Below are 18748 nucleotides of genomic sequence, written 5' to 3'. Positions count from 1 at the left end.
GGTGTCTCTATAACATCTACTGATCTGCCACCCTTTAGGAGAAAAAAAATGTTAGTGTTACCCTTTCTTTTCCCTAGTGGGCTACACAGCACTCCAATATTTTCTAAGTTTTCATGGGCCATCACAGTTTCTAATTCTAAACAGATGAGAGTTTCTCAAGCCTGCAAGACCTGGAAATAATTTGTCTGAAGTCTGTTAGAGGACTGGATGGTCCTTTTTTCTCTTTCCAACTCCAAATTATGTTGAGTGGTATTTAAAAGACAATGCTTTGAGCAATCAGCAATGGGTGAGGTGTGCTGCAGCAGGGCTGGGATGGGGCACGGGGATGGAAAGACTGAAGCTCTGGGAGATTGTGTGAATAGAGCAGCCAGTTTTAAGAGCTCCTGCACTAATGCTGGGCCACACTGCATACTTACAGCAGGAATTAAATTATTCATTCCATTCCTTTTAAAATAAAGCAGCAAATAATTTTATGCATTTCAGTTGCAACAGGAGCAGTGCAATCTTTGTGATAAAGTGAATGAATTTGGGATTGCTGCTGCTTGTCATTATCTTTTCTATTTTCATTACCCTAGCATTATCCAGAATATTTATGTACTTTTTTCTGACATGATCCCTTGAGAAGGTATACTCATCTTTTTTACCTTTTACCTAAAAATACTTTCTGTTCTGTGTTTGAAAGAATTGAAAAGCCTTTCCTGTTGTGTCAGAGTCATTCTGCCTCTATGAACTGTGAGTTCAGAAGGGCAAACTTGCTGGTTTTGGATCTTAAGATGGGCGTTGAGATGGACTCGAGAGGAACTAACAATTCGTGACTTTATGACTTCACTTACCACTTGCTGTAGCATAAACCGCTTTTACCGCGCTGCCTTTTAGGCTGAATCCAAAACGCACCTTCCGCTGTTAGAACTGCAGAGCCGTGTGAAATTCACAGGAAATTTACCAGAAAACAAACACAACGCCGCGGAGCGGGCCGGGGGCCGGGGGAGCCGTGAGGGGCCGGGCCGGGCCGGGACCCCGATCCGGGGGGAGCCGTGAGGGGCCGGGCCGGGACCCCCGATCCGGGGGGAGCCGTGAGGGGCCGAGCAGCGACCTCCGGTCCGGGGGGAGCCGTGAGGGGCCGAGCAGCGACCCCCGGTCCGGGGGAGCCGTGAGGGGCCGAGCAGCGACCCCCGATCCGGGGGGAGCCGTGAGGGGCCGGGCCGGGACCCCGATCCGGGGGGAGCCGTGAGGGGCCGATCAGCGACCCCCGGTCCGGGGGAGCCGTGAGGGGCCGGGCCGGGGCGGGGCGGCGGCGGCGGCGCCAATGGGAGCGGGCGGGCGGCGCCGGGGCGGGCGGCGGAGCCTCTCGGCGAACAAAGAGGGAGCGGGAGCGGGCGGGGGCGCGGCGAGCGGCGGGGGGACACCCGGCCATGCGGGGCCGGCGGCCGCGGCGCGGGTGAGGCGCTCCATGGCCGGCGGCTCGGGGTGAGGCAGGCGCGGGCATGGCGGGCGTGAGCTACTCGCCGCCCTGGTGGGTGAGCCTGCTGCACCGCCTGCCGCACCTCAGCCTGCGCTGGGAGCTCACCGCCGCCGACTTCCGACCGCACGACGCCGAGTACCAGCAGGTGGGTCTGCGGGGGCTGTGCGGGGCTCGGCCCGCTGGAGGGCGGGGGAGGAGAAGGGGGCGTGCGGCCCCGCCGTGGCTCCCCGGGTGGGGGTTCATCGTGTCCGTGGTGTCCGTGCTGCCGTGTGCCCCTGCCTCAGAGCTGCGTGGCAGCCGCACGAGGGGCAGGTGTCCCCGCAGGGTCGGGGTGCGGGGTGGGAGGTCACCACCCCCGGCGGGATGCGCAGCAGCCCCGAGCTACCCCCAGCCTGCCCGAAGCCCGAGCTCTTCTTGGGAGAAGGTGAAATTACAGACTGGTAAAATCACTGAGGTTGGAAAAGCCCTCCAGGATCAGGGAGCTCAACCTTCGACCAAGTCCCACCGTGCCCACTGACCCACATCGCCAAGTGAGCCCTGGATCGGGGCAGGAGCCAGCCGTGCTGGCTGTCCCAGCGCTGCCCCGGCCAAGGCACCGTCCCGGCCTGGTGCCCCTGGCCTGCCCGCAGCCCTCCCTGGGCCGTGACAATCCTCCATCGGCTGTGACAGTCCTGTGCAGGCTCCGCCGGCCATCCCCATTGATGCCGCCAGCCCCGCAGCGAGGCCAGCAGTGCCTTTCCAAAGCCGGCTGCCTGCCTGCTGGAAAACAGATGACTTAATGCACGAGAGTGGCGTTAGCATCAAGTGCACGGGAGGATGCTCGCTGAATACTTGTGTGCAGCCTTTTTTTTTTTTTTTTTTTAATGCTGCTTAGCCTGTATCCTGTGCTTGGTTGGCTAGGCATGTAATTAAAATGATTGTGGAGTGAATCTGTGTGCTCCAACATCTGTGTTCTCCGCTGTCATTTTGGAACAGAGCTGCAGTGACTCTGCTGCTTCGTTTTGCCACGGTCTCTGATTTTGAAAACACCATTTTGGCTTTTCTGAACATACTTGCAGTGTCCTATATACACAGCCTGCTAGCATGCACACAGGCATGAAGGCTAAAGCATCTAAGCAGTTCTTGTTTATCCTAGAAGTAGAAGGTATTCTAAATACTTTAGGAAGCAGTGTGTTTTGGCTTTTTGTTCTAAACAGATGAACAGATCTGAGGACTGAAACTAGAGTGAAATGTGCGAGATGTATTTCAAGAGCCATGGGTAGATACAAAGGAACATCTTTATACCAGTGAATCAAAGGACTTTTGAGCTGACTTTGTATTTTGAGGCTTCAATTTGTTAATTTGTTTTAGTTCCCTTGGCTTAGCAGAGTTCAAGATGGCCACATGCAGATGTAACGCTGCACAGCAGCTGAACTGTATTTCCATGACCTCAGAGGGTAGCTGCCTTTAAAAGCAGGGATATGTGATCCTGGAGATCAGAAGTTAAGAGTTCATTGAAAGATCTTCTTGGGAGTGTGTTATCATGAAATAAGCACTCAGTGACCTTTTGAATAGACAGCAGATGTACCAGTTTTCACTTGAATTGCTTGAAAGCATTCCTAGCAATAATCTGGGGTTGTGTTTGTTTGTCAGATAATTTTCCTACAGTAATCATATTCCCACTTAAAGCCTTCTGCTGTTCTCCTGTGTAGCTGCCTCCCCTCCCTTGATAACATTAAGGACTTCTTGCACAACAGTCAATGGCCTTTTAAGTCTTAACATCAGCTCGAAAGAAAACATCTTATCAAATCCAAACTCAAATGTCTGGATTACTGAGGTGTCTGTCGTCAAGAGAATGATTTGAGCAGCAGCAGCTTTGCTGGTTTTGGTGTTGGTGAGGGGTAGGTAGCAAGCAGGCTCCAGCACTGCAGCCTGTGCTATCGGTGTCGTGGTTATATAACGACGCTGCTGTGGCTCTGTGAGTTGACTCTGGAGTTCGTAGGCACATAGATTAATTCTAATGCAGTGAAACAGGGAAACGTAATCCAGGACTGGGAACTGTAATGCTAAATGCTCTCTTGTGCTTTAAGTGCTTCTGAAGGGCTTTTGGTTTGAATTCTAGGTTTTTTAATGAATTTGCACCTCTTGCTCTGTTTGCAGCCTGTGCTGGCATTGTCTTCCCTTATCTTTAGGAACCTCTCATATTTAGCAGGTGACATCATATACATCCTCAAAATTAGAAAGTCCATTCTTTTAATTTTAACATTGCCTTATTTTTCTTTATTTTGTAGGTCTCACTGGTGCAAATTGTGTATATTTTTGTTTTCTATTCCATTAGTGATTGATACTCTGATTCTTAAGTATGAACTGTTAAACTACACACTGCATTTGATTTCCCATGGTGCTGAGGAGAGGTCAGTGGTGGGTTGCTAGATGAAGTTTATGGGGACAGGTAAGGGCAGTAAGGAAGGATTATATTTGCTAAACTATGTGACTCCATCAGGTAGCTGGACTGTTGTCATAAATAGCCATACAGCTGGGCTCAGTGTCCAGTCCCATTCTGACGTGTTTTGAGGAAGGAAGCAATGTACCCTTCCTGATTCTTTGCTGCTTCTCTAGAAAAGATTTCCCAACCCATGACCACGGGAAAGCAGCACTTTCCTTATAAAGCTCTTTATTTTAGTAACCTTTTAGTAAATACCCACCTGTTTCTTGTACTCATATTTTGATGACAGGCTTTGAGATTGTGCATCAACTGAACATTCCACTCCAGCCAGAAGTGGAATGCAGTGGCTTGGGTTTGCATGTTGTCCTGTCACTTGTTGCAGTGCCACGTGCTGCTGCAGGTGAGGAGGCTGCTGCCTGAAGAGGCTTTGCACCTCTGCCTAGTGAGGATTAGTGTAATGCCAAGCCACTATTCCCCTGAAGCAGCAGCTGAGCGATTGTGCCCTGAAACCTCTCTGAAGGCGGGCAGATAAGCACATGCTGCCAGTCTTTGAAGTCTAGGTCTTTGTTGAGTCTTCTGGGACCCTGAGTGATGGGGAATGTCTTGCAGGATGTAGATCCAATGGCTGCTTTTGCTGTTCTGTCCCCACCAGTCCCTTGGCCAGAGCAGCAGGGACGCCTGCTGTGTGCTGGGCTGTCTCAAGGTGGCTGCAGCCATTGTGTATCAACCCACTGGGGCTTCCTCCTTTTGTCTGAGAGCATGAGAAATGCTCATGGCAGTGCTGCTGCCAAGGGCTGAGATCAGTGCAGCTGCAGGTTTTGGCTGCATACCTTCTTCACCTGAGTCGGGCTCTAAAGCACTCTCTCTTGGTATTACTTTACTCTTTATCTTCTTCCAGGGCGTATCTTGTTGCTTTAGGTTAGACCAGTGTATGTGAGTGTGGAGGAGCAGAACAGATCCTTCCCCTCTGGACTAGATTGTTTAAAAATGTATGTGTATCCTGATGTCCTTCAGATGCTCTGCTTCTGCCACAACAAGCAGTACAACCAATTGTTTTCATTTTCTGGGGGAATTGAGGTGAATCGCCCATGTGTAATGAGCTGGGGTTGTGATCCTTTTTCTGCAGAGGTTTGGCACGCTGGTGAGTTCTATCAGAGCTGCCTTCATGTGCTGCTTGCAGGACTTGCTCCATAGTCCTCCCTACAGAGGATCTTATCAGACCAGTTCTTTTCCTAATCCTCCCATGAATCATTGGGGTTGAAAATATCTTGATATGAACAGCTTTGTTCTGGCTGTATTCTCATCTGAGTCATACTGCAGTGCTCTGCAAAGCCTTTTCATTGTGTAGTGAGTCACAAATTCTAGAGTGAAGAGAATGTAAAAATGGAGCAGAGCTCCTGTTCCTTCTGACGGCATCATGCTAATACCAATTCTGGTGCCCTTGCCTTTTGCTGCTGTTCAAATCATGATGATCTTACCAGTACTGTCCACTTACTTTCCAGTTCAGTTGACTGGCCCAGTGAGATGGTCCTGAGACTGCTGCTGTCACTAGTTTAATTTATTTAGCAATGTAAGTACTCCTACTTGTGACTGTCTTAGCTGCATGGCAGTGAATTCACTTTCTTTCTCAGGATAGAGCTGGTTAAGAGCCTTGAGGTAGTGTGGAGGTCTGGAAAGAAAGAGAAAAGCTGAATAGCTTTGTAATACAGCACAACAACAGGTAATGGGATACCTGCTCCAGTCAGAGTGTCTGTGTTCTGACAGGAGACTACAGCACTTCAGCTCTGGAGTCTGACTGTGGGCTGAGAAGTGCACTGTGAACAGTGAGGGAGAAAAGAGGTTGGAAGAGCTGAGCCATGGAGCACTTTGGAGTTTCTGCTTTTTCTTCATTGCTGGAAACTGGCAATGTTGACACAAACCTATGTAAACGCATAGGTTATGTGTGAGTCAGGCTGGAATAAAGAAAAATTCTCCAGTGCCTTTGAAACTCTACCCTTGCACTGCTTCGTGCCTTCTCAGTACGAGTCAGAACCGCAGATGCATGGTTAGTAGGTGTAATGGCAGCTGTTTGTGCTTTGGAAGATGACTGATGATTGATTCACACCAATTAAGATGCAGAATCGTGCTGAAGGAAGCAGTGATAAGAGCAGAGACATGCTCTGGTCCTTGGCTTTGAGATGCTCTCTTCAGTGTTGTCACCCAGGAGTTTCCTATCATACATCTGTCAGTGCTTTCGTGTCATAATGTTCTTTTTCTCCCTCTGTACGTGTGCTTAGAAGAGATCCAGCAGGGAAAGGTGCTGTGTAAGCCCAACCATCCTTCCCTTTTTTTGGCTTGCAGACTTTAATCCAAGGCATGTGTGTTTGAACCCATAGCCAAAGGTTCAGCAAAGAATTAATTCTGTCAGGTACTTTCTGGCTCTGTGAGGCTGTTTCCCTGCACATAACAGCTAATGTCGACTTTGGAAGTATTTCTTGGCTGAAGAAACATGATGGACCCCAAACTGCCAAAAAACTTGGATTATAGAGATTGTTTTAGAACTTCCTCTACTGTACTGGCATCTTACTTCAATTTTGAAACCAAGAGTCTTTCTGTAAATTGGAAACATGTGTATTAGTCAAGTTGGATGACGTGTTTTTGTCTAGTTGGCTCAAAGTCAGAGGGTAATGTGCCTTTCTTAAAGGGGTTGGGCTGAAGGTTTCTTTCTTTCAAGAATAGATGGACTTCTTCCAAGATCTGATCAACTATCCTGCTGTAGCACCAGTTTGCTCATATTTCCAGAAAGGTTAAGTGACCCCTGTTAGTAAAATCCTATGTTTTCTGGTGAAATTGAAATTGTTTTTATTTTTTTAAGAACTGGTGGTAAATTGCTTCTTCCCTTTATTCATGAATGTTGGCTGCATGAGTAACCATGCAGTAATGCCTCCTATCAGCAACTGGTGCTCTGCTCTGACTCTTGTGTCTTTGATCTGGAAGAGCCTTTACTGATGAGCTGCATCACAATGAATAACCAAAAATGTAGAACCAAGGCAATTTTTGATGGCTGATTTTTACCAAAGTTAGACATAAATGTTGACCATTCATCCAGTCATACAGCAGCATATGGTATGCAGAGAGGAAAAAAGTGCACCTTTGCCAACTTTCTGTCTGCAGCCTTGCTTTGTTTTGCTGACCCATGCTGTGCTGCCATGTTTTCAGATGGTCTCCTGAGAACTGCCAGTTTCTGGAGATGCTTCCTGTAGATTACCTTATTCTAGTCAAAAAAAGTGACTTTCTAAACATATGGTTTTAGCAGAGTACATGGGGTAAAAGGTGTCTTGGAGAATGTGAAACACCTTGTGGTGCGTGTAGGAAAGGAGATGCGAGTGAGTATGCAAAGATGTAAACCATGATTGCTTCCTCTGGGTAGGATCCTGAAAGTATTTATTCTGCACTGAGAAGATGCTGGTGCCCACTCTGGTGAGCTTCTCAGTCTTAAGACACATTTATGGAGCATGTGGTGCCTTGGAGGTACCATGCTGGTCTCAGCTGGAAGGGTAGAACCAGAGTTTAAAATGTTGTGGTGCCAACCACTGGCACCCTGGTGCTTCTGCACCTACACAACATTTGTCTTCCTGAGAATGCTCCATTTTTATCCACATGAGTGTAACACCATATGACTCCTGGTCTGCAAAACCTGATCTCTAGCAGTCTGGAGAAAGGGGTAAGCAAATTCAGTTCAGCCTTACTGTGTCTTGTCTCTTTTTGTTCTTTTCCCCTTCATGCCTTTTTGGAGCAGAGGAACATCTGTGGTCTCCAGGTTAACAAGATGCCTGTGTTTAAATGTTGATCCAATAAAGCAAGCAGTGCTTAAAGCAGATGTTGTGTGGATTTTTAGTGTTCTTTATTTTTCATTATTAGGGAAAGTGAGAAATTCTCACCCAGAAGAACATATCCCATTAGGCACGACTCTGGAGATTAAGGGAAGGGAAGTCAGGTGTTTTCTCTGACTTAATCCCAAGGCTCTGAATGTGGATTAAGGGGCTGTGCCACAAGTCTTCTTGATCTCTTACTTGTATTTTGGGATTATATTTATTTTGGAAGCTGTAAACAAAAACCTGTCCATTGAGTATGAGAGAGGGGAAGGTTGTGGGCCTTTGTCTCATCAGGTTTCTTGCCTTGTGTCTTCAGAGCAGACAGGAGGAGCAAGAACCCTCCAATACCTTGGAATTTCTGTAGTTATTTTCTGTTCTTTTTGTTTTGTTTGATTTGTTTTTTTCCTCTCCCTTTTCTCCTAGGAAAAGGCTAATTTTACACCTCTTCTCCTGCTCCCCTTCCCCCACCAGCACTTACTGATGGAAAGGGTGAAGTCCAGAGTCAATATTTGCAGAACTTGCATGGTCACCCGGTGTGACCCCTTCCTGGGGACACTCCTGTACCTGTGAGGATGGGTGTGCTGAAGGCCCAGGTGATGGCCAAAGCTTCTCCTGAAGTCATCCTTTCACAGTCTTTGATGTCAAGTGAATTTGCTTGGGTGGCTGCAAGCAAGCAGTGAGTAAGGTGGTGCTCACTCTTAATTTTCTTAGGGTAGAGAGGAGTCAGCACCTCGTTTGCATTAACCTCTTGGTGACTGTCAGTTCTCTTCTTGTTTCTGTTTTAACTTTCAATAGTAACTTTTCCACCAGTTATAGTGAGATTTCCCATTCCCCTTGAGTGAGTAGGAGAACTTGGCTTGTTTTCAGCTGAATGTGATTCCCATAACTGGGGGAAGGGATGTGATGTCTGGGAATTTATTTGCTCTAAGATTCTGATGAGACCTGAGTACCTTTGGAATATATCAGCATTGCCTCCTGTATTGAACCTCAGTTCTCACTTTTAAGACATGAATATGACTCATAAGACTCAGGGACTTATTGATGTATGCTGAGGAAATAATAATAATAATAATAATAATAATAGTAATAATTATAATATAATATAATCTCCCATCCCAGTAACTTTACTCATCTCTTGGCAAGACTGTCTGCACTTTCTGGGTATGTCATCCTACCAGTTCTTTGTTTCAGCTGATGACAATGATTAACAAGACAGATGAGCTAAAATCAAAGAGGATCAAGTTCATGCAAGACTTCTGGTCCTGGGGAAGCATTCATATGAATGTCTGAAAAAAACAAACAAAGGCATCAATGTTAGAAATCCTCTCCTTTCCTCTACTTCAAGGGGTGACTGATGTTGTGTTGCAGTAATGAAAAACTGGGAATTGGTTGCATTTGTTTACAAACCAGAAATTATTTTTGCTGCATGGCAAAAGGGTCTCCAGGTCTCTAGTGAATAGTGGCTGTGGGGCAGAGCCATGCTGATGCTATTTCTTTTGTTTTCTGTATTAGATAAACTAGAAAAGAGCAAAACACAGAGCGCTTTCATGTTGGAAAATCTTTCATTTCAAACTTTTTTTTTTTTTAGATTTCTGCGGAATGAACCACTTATAGTTTTTGAGTCTGATCTTGTAATTGTGGGCTTTAGGGTTTGGTAAGCTGCAAATGTGCACTCTTTTTTAAAGTAGTCATTTGTGTGCTAAGGCTGCAAGGCTATTCTCTTGCAAGAAAAAAGAAAAGTAGGTTAGCGTGCAATCCATGGCCACAGCAGTTGGTGTAGCTCAGAATACTTGTGCCATTCCCTTCTCCAGGCACTGGGATATGAGGGCAACATTTGCAATAATGTGTGCTTTCAAATGCTTATCAGGCTGCTTGCTTCAGCAGATGCAATGTGTGCCAACCCTCTTTTAAGTTATTATTTGAACAAATAGGCGGTTTTTGGTCAATGGTAAGAGCAGCATTGAAACCATCAAGGGAAAGGGCTGACACTCCCCTTCACCTTCACTTAAACTGGAGCTGCACCCTTGGATTGCGACTTCCTTGGTCACTACTAAATGCTTTTTCTGGCTGATATGGCTCAGAATGGTGCCACACGTGCATATGCATGAAAGCCCTTTGTAGTGTGAAATTAGGGATGAAAGATATTGCTAATCAGCCCTAACAATGCAGGACTTATTCCTGGACAAGGGGAAAAGGGAATGTGGGGAATGGATGTTTCACAAATGTATAACACATTCAGGCGCGTTGTTATGCCAGTGTTGGTGTCTGTGCACGGACGCCCTTTTCAGGCTGTAAAATGCTGCTGTTCATGCAGGGAATTTAAACAAGCCTTCTATTCAACACCGAAATTCAAAATAACGCCAAAATCCAAATGGAGGCACTTCAGTTGCATAATAGTGTCTGTTACAAGGAGGCCTTGGTGCAGTAGATGATGTAATGCTCCTTAAGATAAGGCCCAAGCTGGGGTTGGGGAAGAAGGGAAGACGGTGTCAGTGACAGAGCCATTAAAAGTATTGCTAATGGTATCAAAGCTATCCATAGGGTGTTAATTAGCACGCCTGAATAATTCCAAAGTTGATTGTGTTACAACTGTACATGTGGAAAAACTGCTCCAGTGCTACCTGTTTTCTCTGATTATAATCGCTTTTTCCCTGGGGTGAGCTTTCTTGAAGTTCAACAGTGTGCTCAAGTTCCTGTAGCTGATAAATTGGTAATTTTGACACTTGCTATAGGAGCTAAAGCTGCCTCAATCTGCCAAAGAGAAGCTTCTGCTGCTTGCTGAAATTGTAATGCTTCTCATTGGGGCTGTGCCTGTAGCTGTTACTGTTCTGAGGCCTCCGGCAGTTTGCTACTTTATTTCCTCCTTAAGCTTGTGGTTGATATATACTTACTGTCTTTAGTTTAGGAATAGTCTTTGTTGCATCCTCACTGCGAGTTCCTCCGGTCTGGTTTTGGGCTGGCATGGTCGAAGGGGTGACACAGGATTGCTGCCTTACCTATGGCCCGCCCCATCCCCTTTCTCCCTGGTTCTACAGTATTCACTCCAGGAAATGCTGAGAAAGTCGGGAGTAATGGAATTCATGAAATTCAAGCTGTGCTTCAATGAAAACGTGTTTTCAATTTCTGCCTCCTTGGGAGCCTGAGACTGAACTGTAATTGTCGGAGCTGGGTGGGGGCTGGGGCCGGGATGAATGGAAGTGCCGGAGTCAGCGCTCTGCGGAGCCTCTCGCCCGCATCTCGCCGCTCTCCGCATTCAAAGGCTGCTGAGCGCTTTGTGGCAGCTTCAGGAAGCGTTTTTGTATTCAGCTCTCCAAAAAACCCAGGCGTTTTCCTGCTGGGTTTGATCTGGCTGTCGGGGTCTGAATGACAGTGACATGTTGGAGAGGAACGTGATGGGGGAAGCATCAGCTGGGGGTGGTTTATCCCCCCTCTCTGCTCTTGATCCTGCTCACGGTGTCCTTTGAGTGTCCTGCAGCCGATTAAGGGTGAGAATTATAATGGTGACTCAAAAGCCTTTGGTAAAACTCATTAATTCATTCCTCCTTTAATTAGACACCCAGCCATGGGCTTATAATTATCAGAGCCCAGGAACGTTTGCAGCTGTAATAAGCTGTGCTGCATCAATTGCAGAAATCATGGATTTTTGGCAAATGCAGATATGGTGGGCTCTTCTCAGGTCTGATTTTTGGTGAGGAACATGCAAGGGCATAGAAATGAAAGAAGCAGCTGAATGTGTGTTGTGACTGACCTCTGGCTGAATCTTGCCTTGTGGTGTTGAACTGAGAGGAAAGGGTGGAGTTGTCCTGCTTATAAATATTATTTTTTCCTTGGGAGGTGTAATAGTGCAACTTTCAACGAGAGAAAAGAGGAAGGAGAATCTAATTAAAGTATTATCTTAATATGGAATATTGTAATAAACCTTTAGCACCCGAGGGAATTACACTTTTGGAATAAGTGTAACAAGAACAGCTGCAGACATTGCACACAGTACCCATTTTGCTTTTTGGAAGTCAGGGAATAGCTGTGTGTTCTACAATGAAAAGTACCGGGTACTTTTTTGAGTCTTCTGAGGGAAGAAAATCAATAGTGAACTTCTATTATTTTGTAATCTCTTCTTGTTTCTGAAATGGGAAGCAAGGTAATTTTCAGAACTAATTTTTGCAGCTTAGTCCCAGCAACAGATGATTGGGGTCTTCTGAGAGAAGCTTGTGCTGCTTCTGCTACCTTTGAAATGCTCACAGGTCTTTTTCTTTTGCAGAAGAAGAACTAGAGGGAAGGCTGAAAGGATTTCAGGGAAGGACTTGTTATTTCTACCCTATTGCATCTCTGCTGTAGTTCTGATCCTTGTGAATGCCATGGTAGACCCTGATAATATGATCTCCTTTTTGCATTGGACTGACAGGCTGTCAAGTGCAAGCAATCCAGAGAAAGGCACAGAGCTAGGAAAAGGCTGGGGATGGAGATAGCTGGCTGCCACTGGGCTTAGACAGAGATGACTGAAGAGATAGGTTTCCTTTTTTAATATTTTTCCTCAGGATTTTTAACTTGAGTAAGGTTAGAATGAACACTTTGGACTTGAAAAAAAAGGAACTATTGCACAATAGTAGATCCGAGGTACTGTTAGGCAATGGCAAGCATTAATGTTCATGTTCCCTTGAGAGGGAAACTGTTTCAATTGGAGTAGGTGGCAGGAGAAAATGGATCAGCTGTGTTTTGGGTCTTTTTCTGTCTGGATTTAGTGGAAAGCACAGATAGTACATCCAGTGAGGATGGAATGATTTGTTTGACACTTCTGTAGCTAAACAGAAGTCTTTACTTCTGATGAGGATGCTATTTAAAAACCACTGTACAACACTTCTTGTGTGCCTTTTTGCATTACAATATGTGGATGCTGTCTTCATTTTGTTCTTCCCATCCCCTCCCCACACAGTCTGAATTATTGTTGGTTTATGAGACTGAGTAGTGCCTGGAATTCATTTGGGACTGTGCTTCATCCCTGGCCTGAGGTCAGATATGCTGGATCTGCTGGCCTTTCCTTGTTTCTGTATATATTTAGAATTCCTGCAGGTTAGACAACACACATTGGATCACCTTGAGTAGACAAATTAGCTGGAGCAGCAAATTGACAAGATTAAAATTGCCTTTCAATCTCATAAGTACAACTTGGTAGATATCCTACCTTGATCACTGCAGAGGTTCGTTTTTTGGGGGCTTTTTTTGAGTTTTTTCAGCCTGACCTGCTGCAAACTAAAAATCTCTTCAAACACAAGCTCTTCAGCATTTTAAATGCTCCAATATGAAATGGCAAACTGGAAATGATGAATATGAAATAGGTCAGATTGCTGTTGTGTGTGCACAAGTGGTGCTCTGGGAGGTGCTTCCAAGGTCCCTGCATTAGCAGGCGGCTCTTGGAGAAGCCGTGGAAATTCTGGTGGATGCTGGGAGCGTTCTGCTGAGGTGTAAATAACAGGGTTGGACAGTTTACGCTGGCTCTGCTGTTTTCATTAGTGCAGCTTAGCTTTTGCCTTGGGTGATGTGGAGGTTATGGGAGAAGGAGGAAGGAACAAGCTGTGAACTTGCCTCCTCTCCCAGCAGAGGATGATGAGGTATGGGGATCTGGTTACCCTAATCCTCCTTTGGCATGTTAATTCTTCTTGTCTCTGTACTTGTATCTTATGTCTGAAATTCTTTCTGAGGCAACTGCTTGCTGGGTCACGTGTGCCTCACTGCAGTGCCCTTTCAACCTTTTCTGTGTGGTTTTTGTTGCAGCTCTTAAAATTCAGTTGCCTGCTGTAGTATTTCATTGCTGTTAATTTTATTCTCAAGAAAATTGCTCTGAGAAATGGCTGCTAGTCTTATTCCTGTCCTAAATACATTTACTAGCAATTTGCTACATATGACATCTTCTGCCTGTGGTTGACCCACCTCTTAATGTCCTCTGCAGATCCAAGTTCATTTTTGTGGATAGATCTGAATCACCTGCTGATGGGAGGAGATGTACCTCTTGGACCACAGCAGTGACAAATACCACTGGTGAAATGTAGTTCTGCAGGTGTAACCTATGGGCTGGACTCTCATCACTAAATTATTAGGTTTGGTTTACATGTGCTGGCTCCAGAAAGGGTGGTCTTGATTATGTGATGCAATAAATTAAACACAAGGTTCCTAAGAAAGAACCAGTTTCCAGGACAGGCTTAGAATGCTCATCAAGGTTCAGGTTCAAACCAGGTGTGTCTTTTTTCTCTGCCAAAGTGAAATTTGCTGCTCTGTCAGATTTGAGCTTCCTTTCTAACATCTGTGCCTTCAGCTGGGACTCGCCAGCAGTTTAGTTCTTTACTTCCTACTCACAAACACATCCATCAGCATCTCTTTGTTACTACAGCTAGTCCTACAAGGCTGTCATCCTTGAGGATGTGATTGACTAGGCTTTTATCCTTGAGTTTATGTTCAACTAGCCTTTGACATGCTGTTGCCTTCCAACAAGTCACTGGTCATGTCTCCTGGGGAAATAGAGATCCTGAGTATTTTCTGTGTAGCTGCACTCAGACCTTGGTCAGTGTGTGATCATGGCCATGTGCTATGAATATTGGTATGAATATTGGCTGAGCTTCTGGAAACTGCTGTTGTCTTCAGCGTTACTCTCAGTGGGGGATATTTGTTTCCTGTTAAGAGCAGGGCACGTGTGAAATGCAACCGCAGGTGCTCTAACACTGCAGTAAGGAAGTAATATGTGGTGAAAAGTTAGTTGTTAACTGCCAGTTGTATATTCTTTTTGTAGTCAAAACATTACTGGGATAGACATCTCATTCTTGATACACCTATGGTTTGACCTGTGTGGCTCTTTGTCAGTATTTCTGCTGGTGTAGATGAGTGAGCTGATGGCTGGAGGAGGAGTTCATGTGTGTGCACATAGCATAGGGGGAATGGTACTGGCCACTGCATGTGGCCATCAATGCTGCACTTGGGATGCTGTTTCTTGCACAGTCCTAGCTGCAAAGATCTAAAGCTCTTCCAGTGCTGCTGAGTGGGGTCTCAGTAGGTAGGAAAGCATCTCATGTGGTTCCCAGCTACTCACAAGGAACAGGGTCTTTAGGCTGTTTACATTGCATGCTTTGCTGTCATGTATTTACCATCCAGGCAGCAGCCAGATAACCCCCCAAGCTTGTGCCCCTGGAAAAAAGGCTTCCAAGGGGGGTTCCACATTCCAGGCACGTCCTGGCTCAAGCTGAGTTAGTCATGCATCTCACCAAGTGTGTCAAATCTGAGACGATCTGTCTCTCTTGCTTCTGCTCTCTAAATCCATGCACTGTAAAAGACAGTAATCAACAAAAGGGCAGTTGGAGTTGTGGAGCCTGGTTACATGATCTTGTCACTTCTTTCACCCTGATCTTCAGAGACAGTGTTTTGAGTGCAGAAGTATTTTCAGGAGCCTGGGAAAGTGGCTGGGACTGCACTGTTCAGCTGTAGGGTGCTGTCTCAAATTAAATAGTGGCAGCCAGTGACAGGAAAATAAAAAAATCTAATTTTTTAGGAGGAAAACCAAATGAAAACTTGATGCCATGCTCTTGCTCATGATCATATTCTGTATCTGGAAGCTACTGCTAAAGCTCCAAGTCATTATGTGTAGGATTGCACTATCACATCTTTATATGTATGCAAAAACCTGTTCATGTGCCTTCCCTTACATGTTTTCCACCTGAGGGCATAATCTAGTGACAATACAATCACTTCCATGGCAACCAGCACGTGATAAACAGGATTACATTATGGCACCTAGACAGGATGGAGGCAAAAAGAATTCAGAAAGGAAGTGCCCCTCATGTAAATACCCTCATTATTATGCAGCAAAGCAGGGTAAATAGTGACGTGTGTATGGCACCCAAGGGCTGTGTCACCAGGGAACAGGGGAGGAGGAAGGGCACAAGTTCACGTGTGTGGTGTGTCCTTAAGCTAATGTGACAAAGCCTTAAGAAGGTGAATCTGTGTCGTTGGCAAGGCAAGGTAAAGCCTACAGAGAGCCTGTTACTGATCTCAAGGTGCAAGTGTACCAGCCTGCATTGTCTCAGATAATGAGATTAAACCCCTGAAGACACCAGGGACATATTCTAGCCATCTCTTGCCTTCCCTTTTCCCACTTCCCAGTCATGGACACTCGGTCTGTAGAGGGTAAGATTTGTCTGCTATAAAATACTGCATTTTTCCTACTAATACTGTCTGCAGAGTTAAAATACTTTCTCAATGCACATTCAAGCTTGTGCTCCCTTTTAGTATAAACTTGAGCTGTTTTATTGTCAAAGATCATGGGAAGAACCAGCAAAATCAAAAGCTTCTGTCTTTAGCTCCTTCTGCAGAGAAGACAAACAGTGTCATGTAATGTTCTAATGCAGACCCATAAAGGAAAGAGAACTACTTTACTTGCACACAGTTACTGCAGTGGTATTGTAGCTGCTTTTATGCTGCATACATTTAAGTGAGAACTGTTACAGAGTGCTTTATAAGAGTGTTTGAGCAGCTGCTCTGCTCTACTTTGTTCTGCAGTTTATGCACCACTTGCTTTTGTTCAACAAAAGGCAACATGAAAACACTGGAGTTATTGCAGATATTTGGTCTGTGGCTTCAGGGTATCTTACCATGGGGCTGGTCAAAACTTCTTTCTAGTGAATTGCTCTCACTCTTCTCAGCTTCTGGGTGATGTAAGGAATGACTCGGTTGCTTCAGTCAGTCAAAAGCACTGCTTGGCTCTCTCCCAGGAGCTTTAACACCTGCTAAAAGGGTGAAGAATTCTGGGCAACTGCTGCCAGCTCTTAAGTGCTGTGAAAAGTCTCTTGTCAAAGATCCAGCTTTCTGTCCAGGTTGGGAGTCAAGATAATGTTTCCCACTAACCTAATGGCCTTGGTCAGAGCAGCTCTAACTCTCTATTGTTTTTAGAGAGCTGAGTTTGTGGAAAGGGATCCTGATCACTAGTAGTGATACAAAACTGCTGAGGAGGACATGACTGTCTTCTTTTTATTGTACTTTTAGTGCTGGTCCTGCAATCAGTGAGGTCTGACAGCCCCACCTGATTAGAAAATAAGCTTCAGTAAGAGGTACTATGAGTCCTACACTGGGGCTCATTTTTGTTTTTGATTAGGATCCTCATCCAAAATATATTCACAAATGAGGCTTAAAATACCTGTCTATAAAGAATAGGAAGAAAAATTCCCTGTAGGGAAGGGAGGATCTCAAGGCTGAGATATTTCTAGTGCAATTGAATGTATGGTGCAGCCTGGCTTAAAAATATGTATAAAATTACTCATGCAGAGTGATACACCTGGCTGCCTTTTGCAGCAACCTTTATGGGAAAGTTCATACATAGCCTGGGGTTTTTCTGCTTTACACTCTGGTGAATCCCACTTTGGGATAATGTTCCAAACAGGCAAATTGCTTATCTGCACGTGTAACAAGGTGTTTGGTGCCTCAAAAAACTGTTGCAAATGCAAAGTTAGCCATGAAGGTAACTGTAGGTATTAGTGCTGAAGATTGCTATATAAAGCTGAGGAATGTGGTTCACTGGTCAAGATAAGGTGGCTGAAAGTCCATCCAGCTGCAGCAGTGAACTGAAAGACACTGAAATAAAAGTAAACATAGCAGGCAAATAGCAAATAAGTTACTAAGCACCAGTTCCTGGTGTAGATTTGATGAAAATGTGTTCCAGGAACCACAGCAGCAAGAAAAGGTGGTATCATGTATTTCTTCCTTTGTTATTCTGGAACCTCTCACTGAGAATGCTATGGCACTAACAGCTGTTTTTAAGTAGCCTAATTTAATTTTAAAGTTTGTCTAAGTACTCCCTGCAGGACTGATAAATGCTGTTTGTGTTGTTATTAGTGGATATGGCCAGCCTTGGTGGTGATGCAAACATACAAAAGTCATTTTAGGGCACCACAAGGTGGGTGTTGAATGATAGGCCAAAAGTCAGAGAACCCGCAGGGATGGTTCATAGCAGGAATGACCCATTGCTCAGCTGTCAATGGCTGTGTCCTGAATGCTGTATGGGAGGCTGGATTAAATAATCCTTCCCAAGAATTTTCAGGCCAGAACTCTCTCCTGACTCTGTGTTGCTTTGAAGAGCTGCAGTAGATGGGTGCAGAGTAGTAAGTGGAGGAGGCAGCTGGCTGTTGTCCATTGGATTTCTTCTTCCTTTGCTGGGTCCTTCCTCGTACTTCCAGTTTGAATGTTGTGGGCTGTGTTTCCAACCTGAGATGTGAGGCATAAAACAGCAGACTGAAGAGTCTGTGCTCCTGGGTTTTCATTCTGAAAGGCATTGTAACCCTAAGTCTGCCAGTCAGTAGCTGTGAACACATTAGAGAAAGAAAAAGGGTTTGTGGGTTAGAAGTGCAAGTCCCTCCCAAGGCCAAGTGAGGATCTGGTGAGCAGGAGCACTGGAGCCTGTTCTCTGCAGGTGCTGGTGCATCCTCCTCTGGTGGCTGCCCTTTTGTGGATCTGTGACCACAGCAGCTCTTTTGACTGAAGGAGCCTTTCCTTTGAGGTTTGTTGGGTGGTGCTGCAACACCTTTGGCACTGCCTGTCAAGCTCTTCTGCTGCAGCACTTCTGTCTTGTTGTGATTCTTCATGCATAGAAAGCACTGGTTATTAATCCAGAGGTAGCAGTAAGACACAGAAATATGCAATAGATGCAGTAATCCCAGTTTACCTAGGTAGAGACAAGAGAAAAAGAAGTTGGTGGGAAGAATAGCTCAGGGTTACACTGTGAGGGGGGGGAGCTATCAGCCAGTTTGGGATGTGAAAGAAAATGAAAATGTACTTCCTCCTTCTTTATAGTTTTGGCCTCAGTGACTAGTGTTGTGGCCTCTCTGAAGGAAGGCTTCACTGTGTTTAGGGGTTTCAAGGTCAAAGGCCCAGGACTGCTGACTGGTGGGGCAGTCTGTTGGTGGGAGGATGTGATGCTTTCAGAAGGCAGAACTGCAGTTGTGAGATGGATTGTCTTTTAGTGGGTGGAGAAGAAAG

At 45.5% G+C, this 18748-nt stretch overlaps 1 protein-coding gene across 3 annotated transcripts in view; it reads left to right on the top strand.

The window, feature by feature from the left end:
- The first annotated feature begins 1384 nt into the window (after positions 1-1384).
- Positions 1385-18748, top strand: part of TTYH3 (tweety family member 3) — a 74512-nt gene continuing 57148 nt past the window's right edge. For 2 of the 3 annotated variants that reach the window (XM_056503217.1, XM_056503216.1), the window contains exon 1: positions 1385-1607. In XM_056503217.1, the coding sequence (XP_056359192.1) occupies positions 1485-1607 (123 nt within the window). In that variant the 5' untranslated portion in view covers positions 1385-1484. The remainder of the gene's footprint in view (positions 1608-18748) is intronic. The other variant, XM_056503215.1, reaches the window with a different exon arrangement.

This window comes from Oenanthe melanoleuca, chromosome 14 (genome assembly GCF_029582105.1).
Source record: "Oenanthe melanoleuca isolate GR-GAL-2019-014 chromosome 14, OMel1.0, whole genome shotgun sequence".
In the NCBI taxonomy this organism is placed as follows: domain Eukaryota; kingdom Metazoa; phylum Chordata; class Aves; order Passeriformes; family Muscicapidae; genus Oenanthe; species Oenanthe melanoleuca.
The sequence above is the reverse complement of the archived record's forward strand: the minus strand, read 5'-3'. Positions and strand labels throughout refer to the sequence as shown.